The 17,806-nt window shown below is 37.9% G+C and overlaps 1 protein-coding gene across 5 annotated transcripts in view; it reads right to left on the bottom strand.

The window, feature by feature from the left end:
- Nucleotides 1–17,806, bottom strand: part of TLK1 (tousled like kinase 1) — a 91,484-nt gene that overhangs the window by 10,268 nt on the left and 63,410 nt on the right. For all 5 annotated transcript variants that reach the window (XM_080398925.1, XM_080398921.1, XM_080398922.1 and 2 more), the window contains 6 exons: nucleotides 16,762–16,898; nucleotides 15,329–15,517; nucleotides 8,075–8,141; nucleotides 4,360–4,457; nucleotides 371–452; nucleotides 3–94 (listed from right to left, as the gene is read on the bottom strand). In XM_080398925.1, the coding sequence (XP_080255051.1) occupies nucleotides 3–94; nucleotides 371–452; nucleotides 4,360–4,457; nucleotides 8,075–8,141; nucleotides 15,329–15,517; nucleotides 16,762–16,898 (665 nt within the window). The remainder of the gene's footprint in view (nucleotides 1–2; nucleotides 95–370; nucleotides 453–4,359; nucleotides 4,458–8,074; nucleotides 8,142–15,328; nucleotides 15,518–16,761; nucleotides 16,899–17,806) is intronic.

The raw sequence follows: 17,806 nt of genomic DNA, 5'->3' as shown, positions 1-17,806 counted from the left end.
ACTTGTGGTAGTTTTCTTTCTTTTCATCCCTCCAGCTTTTGTTAAGCTGGTGAATCTTCACAGCAGCATATCTTTGTTCATAAAGATCAAAAGCCTAAAAAAGAAACCCAAAAATATGGGAAAGTTATAACCAAAGATGATAAAAATAACACCCAATAAAGAGAGGATAAAACCTGGCATTTAATTCACAAGTCTATTGTAATGTTACCTCTCTCCACACGTTAATCGAAGTTTGCTCAACCAGTGTTTAAAGAGTATACTGCATTACAATCCTTCTGCTTATTTAGATTCCCTCCCTCCCCTCAAAAATTAAATGTAAAAATATATACGTGGCTCAAACATTAGATATAGCAGACCCAACACACTCTACCTTGTATACTTCACTGAAGCCACCTCGGCCAAGTAAATGGAGTAACAAATACCGTTCATTCAATGTGGGGTGATCCTTAAATCTACAGAGAAAAAAAAAAAAAAGATTTAATTCTAATTAAGGTATACAAATAAAGAGTCTAAAATGTAAACGTCTTAGCATTACTTCTCAAATGGAGGTTTCTTTTTATAGCAGTATTTAATATGCTGACACCATGACTAACCTTATGGCAAACAACGTGACCGATTTAATACTTTTTGACTATTCTGTGTACAAGTGCTATCACAATACCATTGTCAAATCAGTCAATTCTGGTAAACTTTTTGTTATTTTTTTTTTATTTTTGCCAGAAAAATATCCTTAAATTTAAACATGTGGTACACGGACACTTCCTTTGTTGTGCCAAATTTTAAAGCAGCCTCAAACTTCAGCTTTCTGGAACAGACAAGGAGGGTATTCTTCCCATTTCACATGAAACAGGACCATATCTGTTGAACATACCTGCTTCTTTTTAACAAAATGAATTCTATATAACACTAAAAAGTTAACAAACAACGAACAGCAATATGGGGAAAACACACCAAAGGACTGAATATCTGCTTTTACTCTAATCAAAAACAAGAAAACACTCCTTCCAAACACAGAATGATGCTGTGGGACTGAGCAAAGGACCATAGTCTCCTGAAATGTGCTGAAGACAAAAATACATCCTTCCATCCAACCGGGGGAAGGGAAGTGAATACTCACCATATTCCTAATGCAATCATAAGACAAATACACTCATGAATCTAGGGCCAGCTGCCAATTATATTCCATAGAAAACTTTAAGGAAGGGTTTAGAGCTAGTCTGGCAATAGGCTATCCCACCCTTCCATGTTCCCTACAGTTTTGGAGGCATGGTCATAGCTAGTAAAGCGTTTGAAGGAAAATGCATATTCTTGCTTTCCGTGCCCCTTAAAAAATAAAGCTTTCCCTTTCCTCACTACGAAAATACATATTTCAATGTTAAAGGAATTTCTTTACAAAATCCTGAACAGTAAGTAATGCACTCAGAAATAACAAATTTAGAGAGAGCAACATTAGGCAATTGATGTCAACTGACCAGTAGCTCAATTCTTTAAAACCACACTTGACAAATTTAGATTCTTATTTTCTTAGTCCTTCTATTACATGTATGCTTCTAGTAGGGCCAATCTTGTGAACCTTACCACCTCCCCTCTCCGCTGCTGCTTTTGCAACCGTGTGTGGCTCTCCATGGCTCAGGACCTGCACCTTGCAGGTAGTCCCAGCATCACACGGACTCTAAATCCAGACAGTGAAACCCTAACCCACACTCTCAACTTGTCCTGTTATCCCAGTGCAGTGGTAAAGATCACACGCAGACATACAAATTTACCCATCTCTAAACCGGGCAATTTTCCTATGGCTGGAAATACTTCCTATGTCAAGGCTGGAACCCCGAACAGGTGAGTCTGCTGCCTACTGCATATGGGACACTCGGGGAGGGCGTACATGAGCAAGAGATGTAGAAGGAAATGTTGCTAGAACAAGAAAGAGGGCTCCGCATCTGGAAGCTGAAAACCCAACAGGATTTGAGTCAGGACCCAACAGCTGCTCTACTTCAGAACCCTCCCTCTTACCAAGTGCCGAAGTTGCCAAGATGTGTTAGTAAAAACTGCAGGGACCCAGACCTAAAATACCACTCCACTGCTTCTATATTCTACATTATGAGTGTAAGCTGCAGCTTGGCCACTCCGTAAACCCTCAAGTCTAAACTCCCACAAAACCACAAACACACAGCTTAAAGCTTTTTGTTCTGTACCATGAAATGTGTCAACACTGACTGCAGAAAATGAGCACTGAAACTGCAGTATTCTGCTTGTCCATGACCTGGAACTCTGCTTTCAACTGGGACTGTAATTTGGACATTCTCTGCCCCACATATGAAATGTTTACACAGTCAAAGCCTGTCCTTTTTCTGTGGCATTTACTACTTCATGAAGGATCCCCCCCCCTTTTTTTTTTTTAAAAAAAACACCTTCTTTTAATGCAAATCTATAAGATTAAAAAAGGTTATAATTTAACCTGCAAAGAATGGCTTGTTTATTTGTTGTAGGGCATTTATTTTTAAAAGAAAGTATTCTGCCATTGAATTCCAAGCATCAACAGCCACTATTTTTCACATCCAAAATACAACACCAGTTTAGCTACCAATTAGCACTAAATGGTAACAAAAATTTTCTGTATTCCTGCAGGGTAGGTATGGGGACCACTGAAACAACTGAGCACAATTTCACATCTTGTTGCTTTAACGTTTAAGTCTTTCTGTATATATAATTCTACTGTGTCTAAAAAGTAAAAAAAATAAAGTTGAATCCTGAAGTCTTAAGGCTACTGTTTCACAAATATTTACTACTGCAGAAAGAAAAAAGCCCAGTCCCATCATCTCCTTCCCCCTGGCTGCTCATTCCATCCTTGCATTGCCCTCTCTCCTCACAGCAGCACAAAACATTTCTGCAGCTGGGGCAAAGAACTACACAAGGAAATTGATCTGGGGTTAAAATGAATCCAGAAAAAGAAACCACAGGAGCTGGTTTTCACAGAATCACAGGATGGTCAGGGTTGGAAGGGACCTCTGGAGACCATCTAGTACAACCCCCTGCTCAAGCAGGCTCTCCTAGAGCAGGTTGTACAGAATGAGAATGACATCCAGGTGGCTTTTGAATGTCTCCACAGAACAAGCCTCTGCAACCTCTCTGGGCAGCCTGTTCCAGTGCTCCATTACCCTCAAACTAAAGAGGGTTTTCCTCATATTCAGGTGGAACTTCCTGTGTTGCAGTTTGTGCCCACTGCCCCTTGTTGCTTGCCACTACTGAAAAGAGCCTGGCCCCATCCTCCTGACACTTGCACTTAAGGTATTTGTAGACAGTAATAAGATCACCTCCTCCAGTCTTCTCCAGGCTAAACAGGCCCAGCTCTCTCGGCTCTTCCTCATAAAGGAGACACTCCAGTACCCGAGCCATCCTCATCGCCCTCCGCTGGCCCCTCTCCAGCAGAGGAGTCCTGTCACACTGTCTCTCTTGAACTGGGAAGCCCAGCCCTGGGCACAGCACTTCAGATGCAGCCTCACCAGGGCAGAGCAGAGGGGGCAGGATCACCTCCCTTCACCTGCTGGCCACACTCCTCTTAATGCACCCCAGGATCCCAATGCATCCAAGGTTTAACTTGGATCAATTTCCAGTGTCTATTTAGTAAAGACGTTGCCATTGCAAGCATGTGAAAGGAAAGAGGGCAGGGGCATACGTAGTCAGGGAGAAGCAGAACCAGTTACTTCCATGCAACAGTGTCATCTTAAAGTGCTGGTGAAACCATAGTGTTAGTGTTCGCGTTCGCCGTAACGGAAAACAGACTGGGTTTTGTTAGTTATGCAATTATTACTTTCAAATCTACATAGTAATAGCTAATCTTAAATAAAAATTTAACATGATGATATATTGCCATGCAAGCTGAAGTACAAAGCAAAATTTAACATAACCCATATTTTTAATACCATGTACCTGTACCAAGTAGGAATGAAATTACAGTGCAACAAAACCAAAGCTAATTTTAACTGCATAGTGAAATTGCTGCTGTTGCATCAAACATCCCCGCCATTTTCTTGCATTAGTGTCAGCTAAGTGAATTGCATTAGGTTCCCTTACAAGTATTTTTTTCAGCCTAGTAAAATCATCTAGCAAGTTTTAGCTCTTCTGCAGTATAAGCTGTGTATGTACGTTATTTCTTACATATTCAACAAAACCATTAGTAAGTTTACCAAATTATAAGTAATTCTATTTTTTTTAAAGTTTAGGTAAGATGGTGTTTAAAATACATAAACAAAGAGAACCAAAGAACAACTTATGAGCGAGCCCCTCCTCTCTAGGTAGAATGTGATTTTAGAGCCTTATTTTAAAAACAGACATGCAAAACTAAGACAGTAAGTCTCTTACTGTGAATTATCTTCATTATTTATTCTTTTCAGTTCTCTTATGTGAAGATTCCTAACTCTTTCCAAACGTTCAAGTTCTGCTTGTATTTCAGCTTCTTCCTGCAAATGAAAAGAATGAAATATAAAAGCTCATTTACTCCCCATTTGAAAAGGATATTTTTACCCCTGCATCAATACTAGTGGTGATGGAGGAACATTACATTACAAAACCCTGCTGAACTAGAAGAAAAGCACTGCTTTTCTCTTAAAGCCAGAAAAATTCAGAAAGATAAGGCAAAAGCCTGTTTCAAGGAACCTTTCTGTCCATGAACCCACAGGTAATGGGATGCTCACAGTTTTGTTCTGCACTGTAGGGATGCTATTTGCAATGATAGGCAGCTGGGTTTTGTACCTCAGCCAAGGAGAGAAATTATCTGGGAAGCGGTCTGAAATTGATGTACAAAGAAGAAAAAACAGATATGTGCAGTTATAGATTTTGTACAAACTGAAAAATTAAGAAAAGACATTTAAAATATTTTCAAGCTGAAGTGCAAATCAAAAATAAAAGAATATGTTATTACAGCAGAAATGTTAAGGTGTTGATACAAAACACCAAAACCAAGCTAATTTAAAAATATTTTCCCATTTGTACCTTATTAAAATTACAAATGCAGAATATGTATTGTCTAAGATTGAATGCAATTTCAAAAGAAGTGTGTCAGGTATGAGCACATTCCCTAACTAATTTCAGCACTTAAAATTATCTCATCTTTATGCTACATATTAGGGAACACTGGAACAGTTGTTTATTCAGATTCTCTATAAAAGGAAAGAACTCACGATGCCTAGGTTGTGGAAACCTATGTATCTATACTCGAAGTAAAAAATGTATACTCATTGAAAGACATTGTAGAAAGGGTTATATCGATATCAGAGTTAGTACCTCTAGAACTTGGAAGTTTGAATAAAGGGGAGATAAAATTAGTCCATATCAGAAAGCTCACCATTTTGGAATTATTCTAGCTGAAAAGGAAAAAGAGGGCCTGGCATCTGATACGTATTTTTTTAGTAGCAGTGCCAGTGGAAGCAATGCCCCATATCATCTCTTGTTATTTTGGCACAGCCTCTTGTACAGCCACACGATGAACCAAACTGGAAAACTAATCAGTCTTTTCTTTTTTAAAAAAAAAAACAAAAGAAAAAGAAAAAAAGCAAGCCTCAAAAACCTATACATATTTGGTTTTGGAAAGAATCTAGATCAGTTCTACAATCCAATTTACACTGTGACTGCACAATCTGGTGGTGCTGGTAAAAGCAACAGGGCAACAAGTCATGGCACAAGGGGATGAAGATGGAAGTCAGCAGAGGGCAGAGAAAATGCTGTAAAGCTGGTATTTCCAAACATTGTATATTATAAAACCACATCCTGAAACACCAACTGTATTTATATAAATCTAAACCATGCATTATATATCACTTTTCCAATGAGCTGAGGAGTCCAGACTGGATGATTTCAGTGGATATCCTGAATCCCTCCCCATAAGCTAAGGAAAAAACCTCTCATCCCAAAACAAGACACTAGATGAACATCCATTCAGAAAACAAAAATAAAATTCCTAATAATTTAAAAGCTGTACTAACTAACACTAATCTGCTAGCAGATCTGGGTGGACCATTTGCTCTTCCCAACACATAATGCGAAGGGCTTTTTTCCTCTTTATACAATGTTAAACTCTTCTTTTTTTATATATATATTTAGATTTATCCTTGCAGTTCTCTGTTAAACACCCTGACATGCAGTTCCTCATAACCCAATAGTCCTTTATAAAGAATTCTAGCCCTTCTCCCCCTGCAAAAGGCCACACACTTCTACACACACAATTGTCTATGTTCTTCCCAAAGGCTGACAAAAAAAATCCATCAGTTATGCCTCTTTTGGGCTTTTTTGTTCATATATTATGCAATTCAGTGGTTCTCAAAATGTGGTTCATAGGCCAATGTTAGTCCAAAGAGAACTGGCTGGTTGCATTGTTTCCAGCTGTTATTTAGGACACTCAGGCTGTGAATACCTTTAAGCAAGAATGAACCAGCTTAGCTGCCTCAGGTCACTGCTATATAAAAGGAAGTGAGAAAACAAGAGCCTCTCTCCAGGACCAAAGCTGCTAGCTGGAAAAGAATTTCCTGGGGAGCAGAAGGAAAAGAAAACTGGTGGTGGCAGCATGTACAGGGCACCAAAAATAAGAGCACCAGTAAAGCATCTGGAGAGTGAAAAGGAAGAGGAGCAGACAGTAAAACAGCATATGCAGAAGGAAAGAAGAAAAAAATGTAACCAGCCAAGAAGCACTAGGAAAGAAATACAGCCACGTAAAAAGAAAATTGTTTTTCTTAGTTTAGAACAAAATCTTTATCGCACATAAGAATTAAAATGCAAATATGTATTTTTATTATTATTTTCAGATATATTCAAACATGATTTGCTAATAAATAACATTTGTTTCCCCTCTGGCATTTGTTCAAGGAAGTTCCTTCTTATACTGACTATCCCGGCACTGATGTTCAAGGTGAAAACAAAATCCAGGTATTAAACAAATTTGTAACAGCTTCCTTCATATGTCACTTGCAATTTCCATTAGATTTCAAAAAAGTTCAAGCACGGAAAAAAAACCCTACAGAATTTCATGTGAAGCCGGTGCTATTTCTAAAGCATCAACAATGAAGAACTATGTGGGCAGTCTACTCCACTAGCACCAACCGAGTTCATATGCAGATTCCCTACCACATATTCAAGTACTTTCTTGTCATATTCTTTAGAAACAGCATCGGTGTTCTCAAGGGGCCCAGTTCAATTTATTATAGTAGGATTCTTAACAAGTGACTTGTACATTTGATGAGAAGAGACCTGAAACAGACCCTTGAAACATTTCAAGGTGAAAACCACTATGACCTGGTTTTGACTGAACACCTCAAGAACTACCGCTCAGCAGACAACGGTACTTTCCTTTCACACTCGAGGTATTTCTGCCTGTTTCAACTTTCATTCCTTTTCACAGGTTATTCCTCTAAAGCTTGAGTAAGCAATAGTTTGTTAATATCATAATTATCTCATTACACAGATTTATTAGAATGATGGGCTTCAAGAAAAAAGTGCTGCTTTTTTTTTCAGAAGTAAAAAACTGGAGTAAAATACCTGACTGAAAAAATAATTTAAGACACAGAGAAAAAGACTTTTCATAAAAGCAGGAAAATTCTATTCTCTCTTACAATAGGTAGCATGCTAAATGACAACAACTGAAGTGGATACTGTAGATGATCAAAACATTAGATTGATTCAGAAATGAAATGGTTTGTAAATTCAATCTTTTTAAAGATCAAAACCTAAAGTTAAAAAGCCCATATATAAAACCTGGCTGACATCACTTCCTCAGCCCTGAAACAAGAGTATTGGTGGCATCATCACTGTTACCACTGTTAGAAGGATTCAAAGAATCAGTACAGTGTTACACTGGATGGAGTCACTACTGCTCCCCCGTACTCCCAAGCTTTCACGCCAAGTTGCACCCAAAACCAAAAAACAAAACAAAAGCACCACTATTAGGCATAAAATTGTCCAGCACTTTTATTATTACATTTTCTAATCAGATAGCTCTCAATAAGCCCTCTTCTTATTTTGGTAATATTAGTTTTTACAGTTTTAGGCATGGTCAAAAAAATCTTCGAATAACAGACTGTACACATACCTTTTTGAGATGTCCTAATCGAAGTTTGAAAATTTCTTCCTGTTCATGATACTCTGCTAAAGTCAAACTGAAAAAACAAACATGTAATTATAGCTTTTATGTAACTGTAATCAAAACAATAGCATTCTTACTCAAATACTACAGTAATAATTAACATAAGATACTGTATTTACTACCACAATATTAAGTCTACCTTTTTGTCTTTGTTTCTAACTTCAGGGTCAAAACATACTTACAGAATGCCTCTGTGTCTAGTATTCTGGAATACTAACTGTCTCTCCCACTGGACCATTTCTCTTCTCTCAGACAGCCTGTTAGAATACCTGGGTGCATCCTGAATCATATCACCATACCAGTATTTTAGCTGATGCTACTTCACTGTTTGGTTTTGAACTCTAAAACTTAACAAACCAAAGGATGGAGATCCAGAAACCAACTAGACAAGACTGCTAACACTGGATTTTTGAGCTGTGATTTAAAGAACTTCGTGTAAAACCATATATTCCAAGTTCACTAACACTACATTTTACATGAGACCACAAATTCAGTTTTGAATTGGCATGCGACTCTTTTGCTTGTTCTCTTTTCATCTCCCTTTGAGAAAAGATTCCTGGCTACAATTAATTCACTGGTCCCTCGCTGTCTGTAGACTTGCTAGGACACAAACTCGGTTATCATTCAGAGGATCTCGACTGTTCATATGGATTAGTAACTAAGAAACCCATGAACTGACTGCATGCAATATTCATCTGACAAATGAACAGAAAACACACAGAGGACAAACCACCAAAGAAAAGAAACTGAAGAGACTTCAGGTTCCAGGGAAGAAACCATATGCATGTGATGAAGGGGAACAGGGGATGGGGAAGGACAAAGAGGTATGGTCCCCTTTAAAGGATTCACACAAATCCCTACAAACTAACTAAAATTAAACATTTTATAGTTTTGCCTAGATCTACTATTTCTTGCTTGATGTAAAACTAAAACTAATAGCATATGTTTTCACAAAGTCCATGTTTTAGCAGGTTGAATTATCAACTGTCCTGGGAAGGTAAGTTACACAAAGTGTTTGGAAGGCTATACACACTGTCCATATTGCAAGTCTAAGGAACTGGAGTGTCTTGAGAAATCACCAGTAGTTTATCCAGAAGTGAAGGACACCAATTCAGATTTATGCAAGTGCTAACTTCAGTAGAATTTGCAGAAGCCTTAATAAACTGTAAGACTTCTTCCTCCCTTTTAAATTTATATGAAGTTCACCATTATTTTTCAGAATTATAAACCCTGTTATTTACTGGGTCTCAAAAGTTGTTATGGAGTGCATCTTTTCAGGACAGAACTTGGTCGTTCTGAAGCTTTCACAGAGCTCCTTCCTATTCCAGATTTCATAAATACTGAATTTTGCTGCCCCTTTTCCGACCTGGCCAGGACAGAAGAATGAGTTCACCAGATAATCTCCATGAATATTAGTGAAATTGCTGGATTCTTTTCTGACTGCAGCATCTAAATTTCCAGCAACCTGGAAACAGCTTCACAAGATTGTAGTTATTTCATCAACCTTCTGGTCTATTAACGTATAGAAAAAACACCCAGATCAGGTGACAAAAGCACCACCACCACATCCTGTCAGAATCTGAGAAGGAAGCGAACTTTCCTTTTAAGCAGCATCAAACATAGTTAGCCTGCACCTTTTTTTTCTACTGGAATAAAAAGCAGCCTTGTATTCCAGTCAACATGCATCCCCAAACACTCTGAAGGCAATAGAGTGAGGAAATTTGCCTCTCCAAGAAAGGCAAAAGGTCCCTTAGTACCAGATTTTGGGACCGAACATTTGTATTATTTTCCTGGCAGAATCTCCTCTGGGTTTAGATGATTTACGCTCATTTTAAAAAAGGCATTAAAGCAAATGTGAAATGGGGTGTCTCAATAGTGAAGAAAGCCGGCAATGCATTCTCTGCACAGTTCGAACAACAGCAAGAAACCTAAGAAAACAACGCTCTAATTCCTGCCCTACTACATCTGCTAGCCCTATCAAAGAGGGCACCAAGGCCACGCTAGGCAACTCACAGTGGCATCCCTGACATTGTTTCAATACTTCTACTCAAACAGCGAACTACTCTAACATGGATTAAGTTCTCAATTAAAAAAGGCAAAGGATCGATGTCAATGTGTACGAGGTTGAGTATTATTCCTTCCAGATTCCCGCCTGCAGTATAAATTACAGGTTTGTGTGTTTCCAGAAACACAGATAGTAAAATTTGTCTTTCTCAGGAAGAAGAGCATTTTGGTGGCTTAGCAAAGCTGAACCACAAGTAAAACACATTGAAAATACAAAGTTTATGACACGACCTTCCAGATTTTTCATTGAACGCAGAGCGCCCTAAAACCACAGATCCCCTGAAAACTAACATAATACAGAAAATCTGGTCCTTTTTATAAAACCTCAGCTATCTGCGCAGAGTTACGACAAAGTGCCTAGACAGCTCTAGCAAGTAATGCCTTCCAAAAAGTTCTTAAACAGCCCTCTTGAGCACAGAGTACAAGTTAGAGGTCATATTGAAAACATTAAGATTCGAAGTCACTCTTTCCATGTTTCCATGCTATATCCCAATGAATGACTGTTTTCCATTTTTCTATTTCCTTACAAATCTAACTCTATTAGAGACACAGCATGATCCACAGCAATTTGAAACTGTTGTTACTGACCACCACATTTTGAAGGCACAGAAACCACTGAACTGTACACAGACGTAGTCACTTTGGATTTTGTTTACTTCTGAAAAACAAAACTTTATTCACTCATATTCAGAAACACTTTTTTTTTTTAGAAGTAGGAGTTTATTACTTTTTATCTATAAATATACTGTACTTTATATTCATATTAAAATAACACACGACAAATAGCAGTAAAACAATGACAGTGTGCATGTTGTTTGTTCCCTGGTTATAGGCCACCACCCCACCGTACAGGCTGAAAACAATCCAGTACACAGACTCCTTCCTACCAGCCCATCGCTTCCCACCTGTATCTACCCACCGTCTTTTGCAGGGCAGGAGCACACTAGAGGCACCTCCTGAAACCAGAAATCATCTACGAGACACCATCGCTACCTGCAGGAGGGGTTGCCCCTCCAACACTTGAAACACAGGTCTCATCAGATCCAGAGGACGAAAAGGTCTGCAAGCACAGCAGAGGGCCCTTGGCCAGAAATAGGCTGCTGCTAGCCACTAAGTGAACTTTAGCTGGGTAGTCAGCCTGGAGGCTCATCTGATGGGTGTTGGGCAATAAGGGCACTGGGAGTACGCTGCATGAATTAATCCGGTAACAGTCTGGTCCTGACTGTGACCTTTTCCACTCAAAATTACTGTGCAAGAAATGCTGCATTTTAATTGTCTACAGCCAAATGAACTATTGTACACATGCAATGAATTCCTGAAATTCCCCAAAAAGCACTGGACATATTCTGTGCATGTAACAATTTTCCTGTGACATGTAGGGACACGGTTGCCACCTCTACTTGTAGCTGGAAGAAAGCAGACAGCTTACCTGGCCTGAAAGGGTTGATTATCATAAATTTAAACATTTTCTTTTAATTAGCAAAAATAGGCCTTCCAGTTGTTAAGCAATGTTTTCATAGCCAAATTTCAAAGGCTTTGACACAGCACGCATGGACTGTAACTAACCTGCTCTGCACTTTTTCCTCACAAGTTCAGACAAAGCCACTTTCTATGATTAAAACACCCTTACTAGTGGGTACAGAAAAACCAAAAAACCAAAATAGCCACCTTGGTTTTCATGATGATCAAGCCTGGCCCATCTCTCCTCCCTCCTTCTCCCAGCTGAAAAACCATCCTGGATACATAGGCACAGCAGAATGCAGCCATGCCCCCCAAACAGCCTTGCACATGTCCAATACAAGGTTTTGGCCACAATTTCTGAAGCGTTCCTTTTTTGGTCCAACCTTATTCTCACTCTAGTTCCTTGATTTTCTGTAAGGATGGGCAGACGCTGACCAAGTCAAAGCCTTCTATGAGTTCTTTTTGCTCATGTCTGCCTTAGAAAGAGACTGCCTAAGGATCTGTCTTTACTTGTCCTGTAAAGCCCAGACACATTGTTGGCACTTCAGCCTGAAATAGTTTCTGAAAATATTTTTATTTGTTCCATACAGAACAGAATGCTCTCTCTAAATGATGCATTTGTTCAACTACAGTAACAAACTCTGCCAGCTCCCTCTGCTCTCCCATTCCAAACTGCACGCAGAGAGAAGGATGGATGCAGAGTCCCATGGAGGAACTCGGAAGCAAAGAAAGAGGTGACTGGGAAGTGAATATAACTGACACAGCTGAAGCTGCACAAGAAGGACTACAAAACCTAAACTAAATACACCATTTATCCTAGAAATAATTGTCTAGTGAAATAAGAACTGCTTCCAAGAAGTGGGTACTAGCATTATAATCTCTCAAATCTCCAAAGAATTTGGAATAGAGTTTTTGAACAATTTTTCTAGGCTAAGAAGGCAAACTCTACTTCCAATAAATGTTTTTTCTTTAAATACATGAAAGGATTAAATTAAAATTTAAGAATAAGAAAGATACTTTGCTCAGTAGAAAAGAGATCACTCAAAATAAAAACTATTTTTTAGTTTGGGTTTGGGCCATAAAAAAGGGAAAGAACGATGGAAAACCAGGACACTGTTCAGACTCATCTGTTGCATGTTATTTAAACACTAAACGCACCATTCACTCACAGTATACTGGTAGATGACCACCTTTATACTAGTAACTTCAGTGCCAAAATTCTGCTTTTAAATTTTTATCTGAGACAACAGTATATTCAGCTAAACTAAAACAATGTCCTTATTAAGAAGTCTCAGGCAACACCTTCAATCCATTTCAAGACAGTTAACACCTGTTTTCAGAAAAAGCTTAAATAATTCTGCTTGTTACAAAGCTATAAATCATGTTGTCTTGTCAATACCTGCAGCAGGAGACATTTTGTAAAGCAAACAATGCAGTGGTAGAGACACTTGTTGCTAACAACTGCTAGCAAGTTGTTTGTTTATTTAAAAAAGATCTGCCTAATGACTTGCATATATGTTGTACTGATTTATTACTGGTTTAGTTTATTGATCTCAAGCAGCTCTGCATTTCCCCATGCCCCATATAAAGAGAACCTCTTAATTTGGCTATACTAATTAAGATAATTACTTTGAAAGTAACAGAGGAACAGTGATAAGCACAATGGAATAGGAGGGAATTACATACAGCAGACCACAAATTTACTCTAAAATGGATGTGCACAATTATTAATTGTTTTACGAAGATACACAAAACATGTTTAATTCTGTACTGAGAAGCACAGAGGAGTCAACACATACTACTACTACTATACAAAATTATTATGGATTCTAAATACAAACATTCAAAAACCCCTTTGAAGTAAAGTCCAAAGAGCATGACTAAGCTTAATGAGTCTGTGATCTCAGGACATATTATAGACCTTCTCAAATGTCTGAAACAAAATTTATAAGCTTACCATATAGGCAAACAACCTAATATCTAGATTATATAATGATCAGATTAGGATACTTAAAGGCAAAACAGTTCTGATTCAATAACAGCTTACATTTATGCTAGCATTAGATAAAAAAGGGCAATTCTGATCGTTCTCTTGGCAATTCCATAGCCACCAAGCATTTTGACTTGCCATTTAACATGTAATTGGTTAATTCAAAAGAAACGAAAATCTGTAAGTTTTGATCATTCGGAAATTATTTAAAACTGCTTAACACCAGAAAACATTCAGAAGTCTATTATCAGGAATTAATTTTGTCCTACTTAATATTTAGAACACGTCTTCTGTATTTTTTCCCAAATGTATATTTTATCACCTCCTAAAGCAGCAAGAAGATTACGGAAATGTAATGTGAATGAAGACATGGCCAAAAGCTGGCAAAATAGAAGTTTTATAATTTTTCAGGTAATCTCCATTACTTAAATGTTACTTTTTATTATTAAAAGGTATTATATTCAAACAAAAAGGTATTTTTAAAATGACTATAATCTTTACTGTACTATTCAGAAGTATTAATTATGTTCTAAAAAGAAACGTAGGCACTATTACTAAAGAATCAGTTTGAGCAATGACTCTTGAGCTCTCTACCAAAATACACAAGTAACACTAATCAAGATTTGCTTACATCGCCACCCTTACTACTGTATTTTCATGGTATTTTTGTCACAGCCAAACAATTTCATAATGTGAACTTTAAGAATGATGCACTACGCAAAATGTATGCAGCTGTCTTCACACTGATGGTCCAAACATTTATTTTGTATATCTAACCACAGTAATTTATTTACCCTAGACCCTGAGGTATAAATTACTACCTCCACAAGTAAGAGGTAACAAGTGACCATGTTTAACACACATAGCTTACTTCTGCAATGTAACATAAATCAATTTCTTGGTCTTTTTAACCCTAGTTATTTACTTTTTATTTAAGCTGACCAGAAACAGATCCACTATCAGCTGCAGCCTCTTAGCAAAGGGCAATAACTAGTATCTCCAAGCAGCAACTTCTTAAAATACCCAAATGTCAAGAACACATCTGTCTGTGCCTTGAATTACACCATTTCTGTTTGCAGTAAAAAATGTCACTTGAAAAATGAAGCGTTCCTTGATAGCTCTCAATTTTTATGTTTAAATGACAAAAAATTTGAACACTGTCAATATATGAAATGGCATCAGTAACTTCTGACAGTTGCTCTCAGGATCTAGCATTCAGAAGGGAAAAAAAATATTTTTTTAATTTGTTTTTAGACACACGTCTTCAAATAGTAAAGGCTGAAAAAAGCTTTTGTTGTCAGCTAAAGACTGTTATGTGAAAAATGAACTGGTCTCTAACTAAAGGAGAAGATCTTAAACCAATGTGGATCAAGAAAAGTTCAATAGGTATCAGTGGCACTACACGAGTTGGAAACCAGAATAAGGACTCCTCTAGATCAGGAAAACAGAAGGAACTGCATAAACACAGAATGGGCCTTTCTCTGGTGACTTTACCAAAAATAAGTTGGGCAATTGTACGACATCTTCATAGGCAGTGGTGCAAATTTCCCTAACATCAGCAAGTCCTCAGTGAGAATATAGCTGCTGAATATACTGAGTGCCTTTTTATGCTGTTATTTGAATAGAACTCACACAGACAATATCTGAGAATTTATGTAAAAGACTGATTGAAATGTTAAACTTACAGCTGTGGTAAATTGGGTCTAACAAAGGGATCGTTTTCTGCCCCATTCACAGCTTTATTTTTCCTCTGCTTGGGTTCAGAATTGGCAGATGGTGCCTGAGAATTATTTGTAGTTGGCGGCTTTCGCTTGGCCAGGAGCTTTCTTTGCCTTTCAATGTCTTCCCTTTGTTGATTCACCCATTCTTGCTGCCTGTAAACCCCAAAAAAAGCCTTATTAAAGTTTCATCATTTTGCATTTTTTAAAGAACTATCTTTTTAACTGATAAAGCATTAAGAAATTTTTAGAAAACTTACTGTACATATGAAAATTTCCTAGGAAAAAGAACGCCAATGTTCCTCATGAGGTGGAAAAAAATTTGCTAAAGTTTAGGCACAATTTACTTTTGAAATATATGGTGGGTTGTTTTTTTTTGTTTTGGGGTTGTTTTGTTTTGTTTTTGAAAGTGTTACACATGATTTCTGCACTAGAAAAAAAAATCTGGTGGATAACTTCTTTTATACCATCAAAAGAAATGTAACAGTCAATAGAGTACTTGATTATTCAAGGCCAAAAATTGAATTTGATCTGACTGTTCCCAAATAAATCATCAGTTTGGTTGTATGGCAAACAATTACAGTTTTTATGTAAAACACACATACAGATGGTTTTTAAGATTGTCTTGAAAAAACCAATCCCTAGGCAATCACATAATGCTAAGACTATATGTTGCCCTTCAAAAATTAAAATCTTGGTGAATTACTTTTATATCTCTCTATATATACATATCTATCTCCAAAGATTGAATCAGACTCGTTCCCAAAGAACAACTTTTGAGGCATTGCATAATTATTTTACCACCATCTCTGATGGTCTCTCAGAGCCCTTTTCCTTGGCTCCATCTCTGCTGAAATACCTGTGTTGCAGCAGCTCTTTTCCAGGTGGCTGCTCTTCCCCATCCACTTGCACTAGACCCTATACGAGGCTGCCAGAATTGTCACTCCTCCTTCATGGCACTGAGGAGCTGAATGCCTGAAAAAGGTGCTACAGCGATGGATGCGCAGGCAGCACTTAGGTGACCAATGAAAACTTCACAGATCTCTTCTACCCCAGTCATCACCAGTGATACACGGTTAGCTGCTTGTAAAATCACTGATACAGTTTTATAGCAATTTCTACCAGCTGAGCTGAATAATTACGTGTCACTCATTTAGCACATTCATGCTTTTCTAAGGATAGTTAAAATCAAGTGAAACCAAACTGTCTTTCAAAGACACCCAGCCTTAGTATTCTCTCAGTTGATTAAGGGAGTTCTGTACTGTATTCTCAGTCTTCAAAAGGCAAAGCAAAATACAACGTATGAAAAGCTGCTCCAATCCTAGAACCTCAGTAATACAAAAATCCACTAGAGGGAACTAACAATTAGTGAGAATTTTAAGAACATGGCATTGACTAACTTCACAAGATTTTGAAATGCAAAGCCATCTGTCCACTGTTCAGTAAATGAAGCACCATGACGAACTGTTGTAAAATGCCCCAGGCGTAATCTGTCTTGCATGCTCTTCTCTCTGCTTGCCAGCTTTTCCTGTGTGCTCTAAGAAAACAACAAAAAAAATAATATTTAGTAACACTGAAGTGTTCAAAAAGTCTGTAAAACACTTCTTTTTCCTCCAGCAACTTCCTACAGGAAGGATAAAAGGAGAGTAGATTAAAATATCTTTTATTACTTTACTCCACTTATTCTAACTTCTGCAGAGCCCAAACATCTGCAGTTGTTAGAATTGGTACTAATGACTACTTGTGCACATAAAAAAATAATCAGAGTTGGACTCAGTTTTCCTACAAAGGTCACTGTTCTTCATAACTAACAAAACATTTTATTTGTAAATACAGCAAAACTGGTAACAGTATCAGCATCATACAGGCATATAATGATGTCTGTACATGTCTATTATACTAAATAAGCCTGCTTACGTATCAGAAAGAGCACACCTACCATGCTTAGCCTGGAAACTCCCCTGAACGACCATCTATGTTACTATCTGTACCGAACTGACTGAGCTCAGGAATCTCTACGTGGGGACGCACTGCAGCAGACTTAACTGCAGTCAGCTATTCACTTGCAGAAGTAGAAGCCGATGCCCTTCTCACAACCAGCCACTGCTACCACGAGCATCCCTGGGATGTGGTAAATGACTGAGGCTGCCTAGTTTGCTTCAGTACAAGAAGACAGACCACTGAACACCACTGATGGACAGAAACTTAAGAAGCAAGCATTTGTAACGATTAAAGAAATGCCGATGGCCCCAAATCACAGACACAAAGAAGTGAAAAGTTGACAGAATTAAGGAACTTTGTGCAAACAGACTTCTAGAATGAAGAGGCCACCTACATGGCCTTTTGTGAAAAATGGCCTATGTGATATTCTCAGTCTGAAGGTGCTCACCTAGCACCATGCTGAACAGATCTGATGCATCATTGTCCTGCGTTCCCCTCATGCCA

The sequence above is a fragment of the Falco punctatus genome (assembly GCF_963210335.1).
Source record: "Falco punctatus genome assembly, chromosome: 8".
Lineage (NCBI taxonomy): Eukaryota > Metazoa > Chordata > Aves > Falconiformes > Falconidae > Falco > Falco punctatus.
The sequence above is the reverse complement of the archived record's forward strand: the minus strand, read 5'-3'. Positions and strand labels throughout refer to the sequence as shown.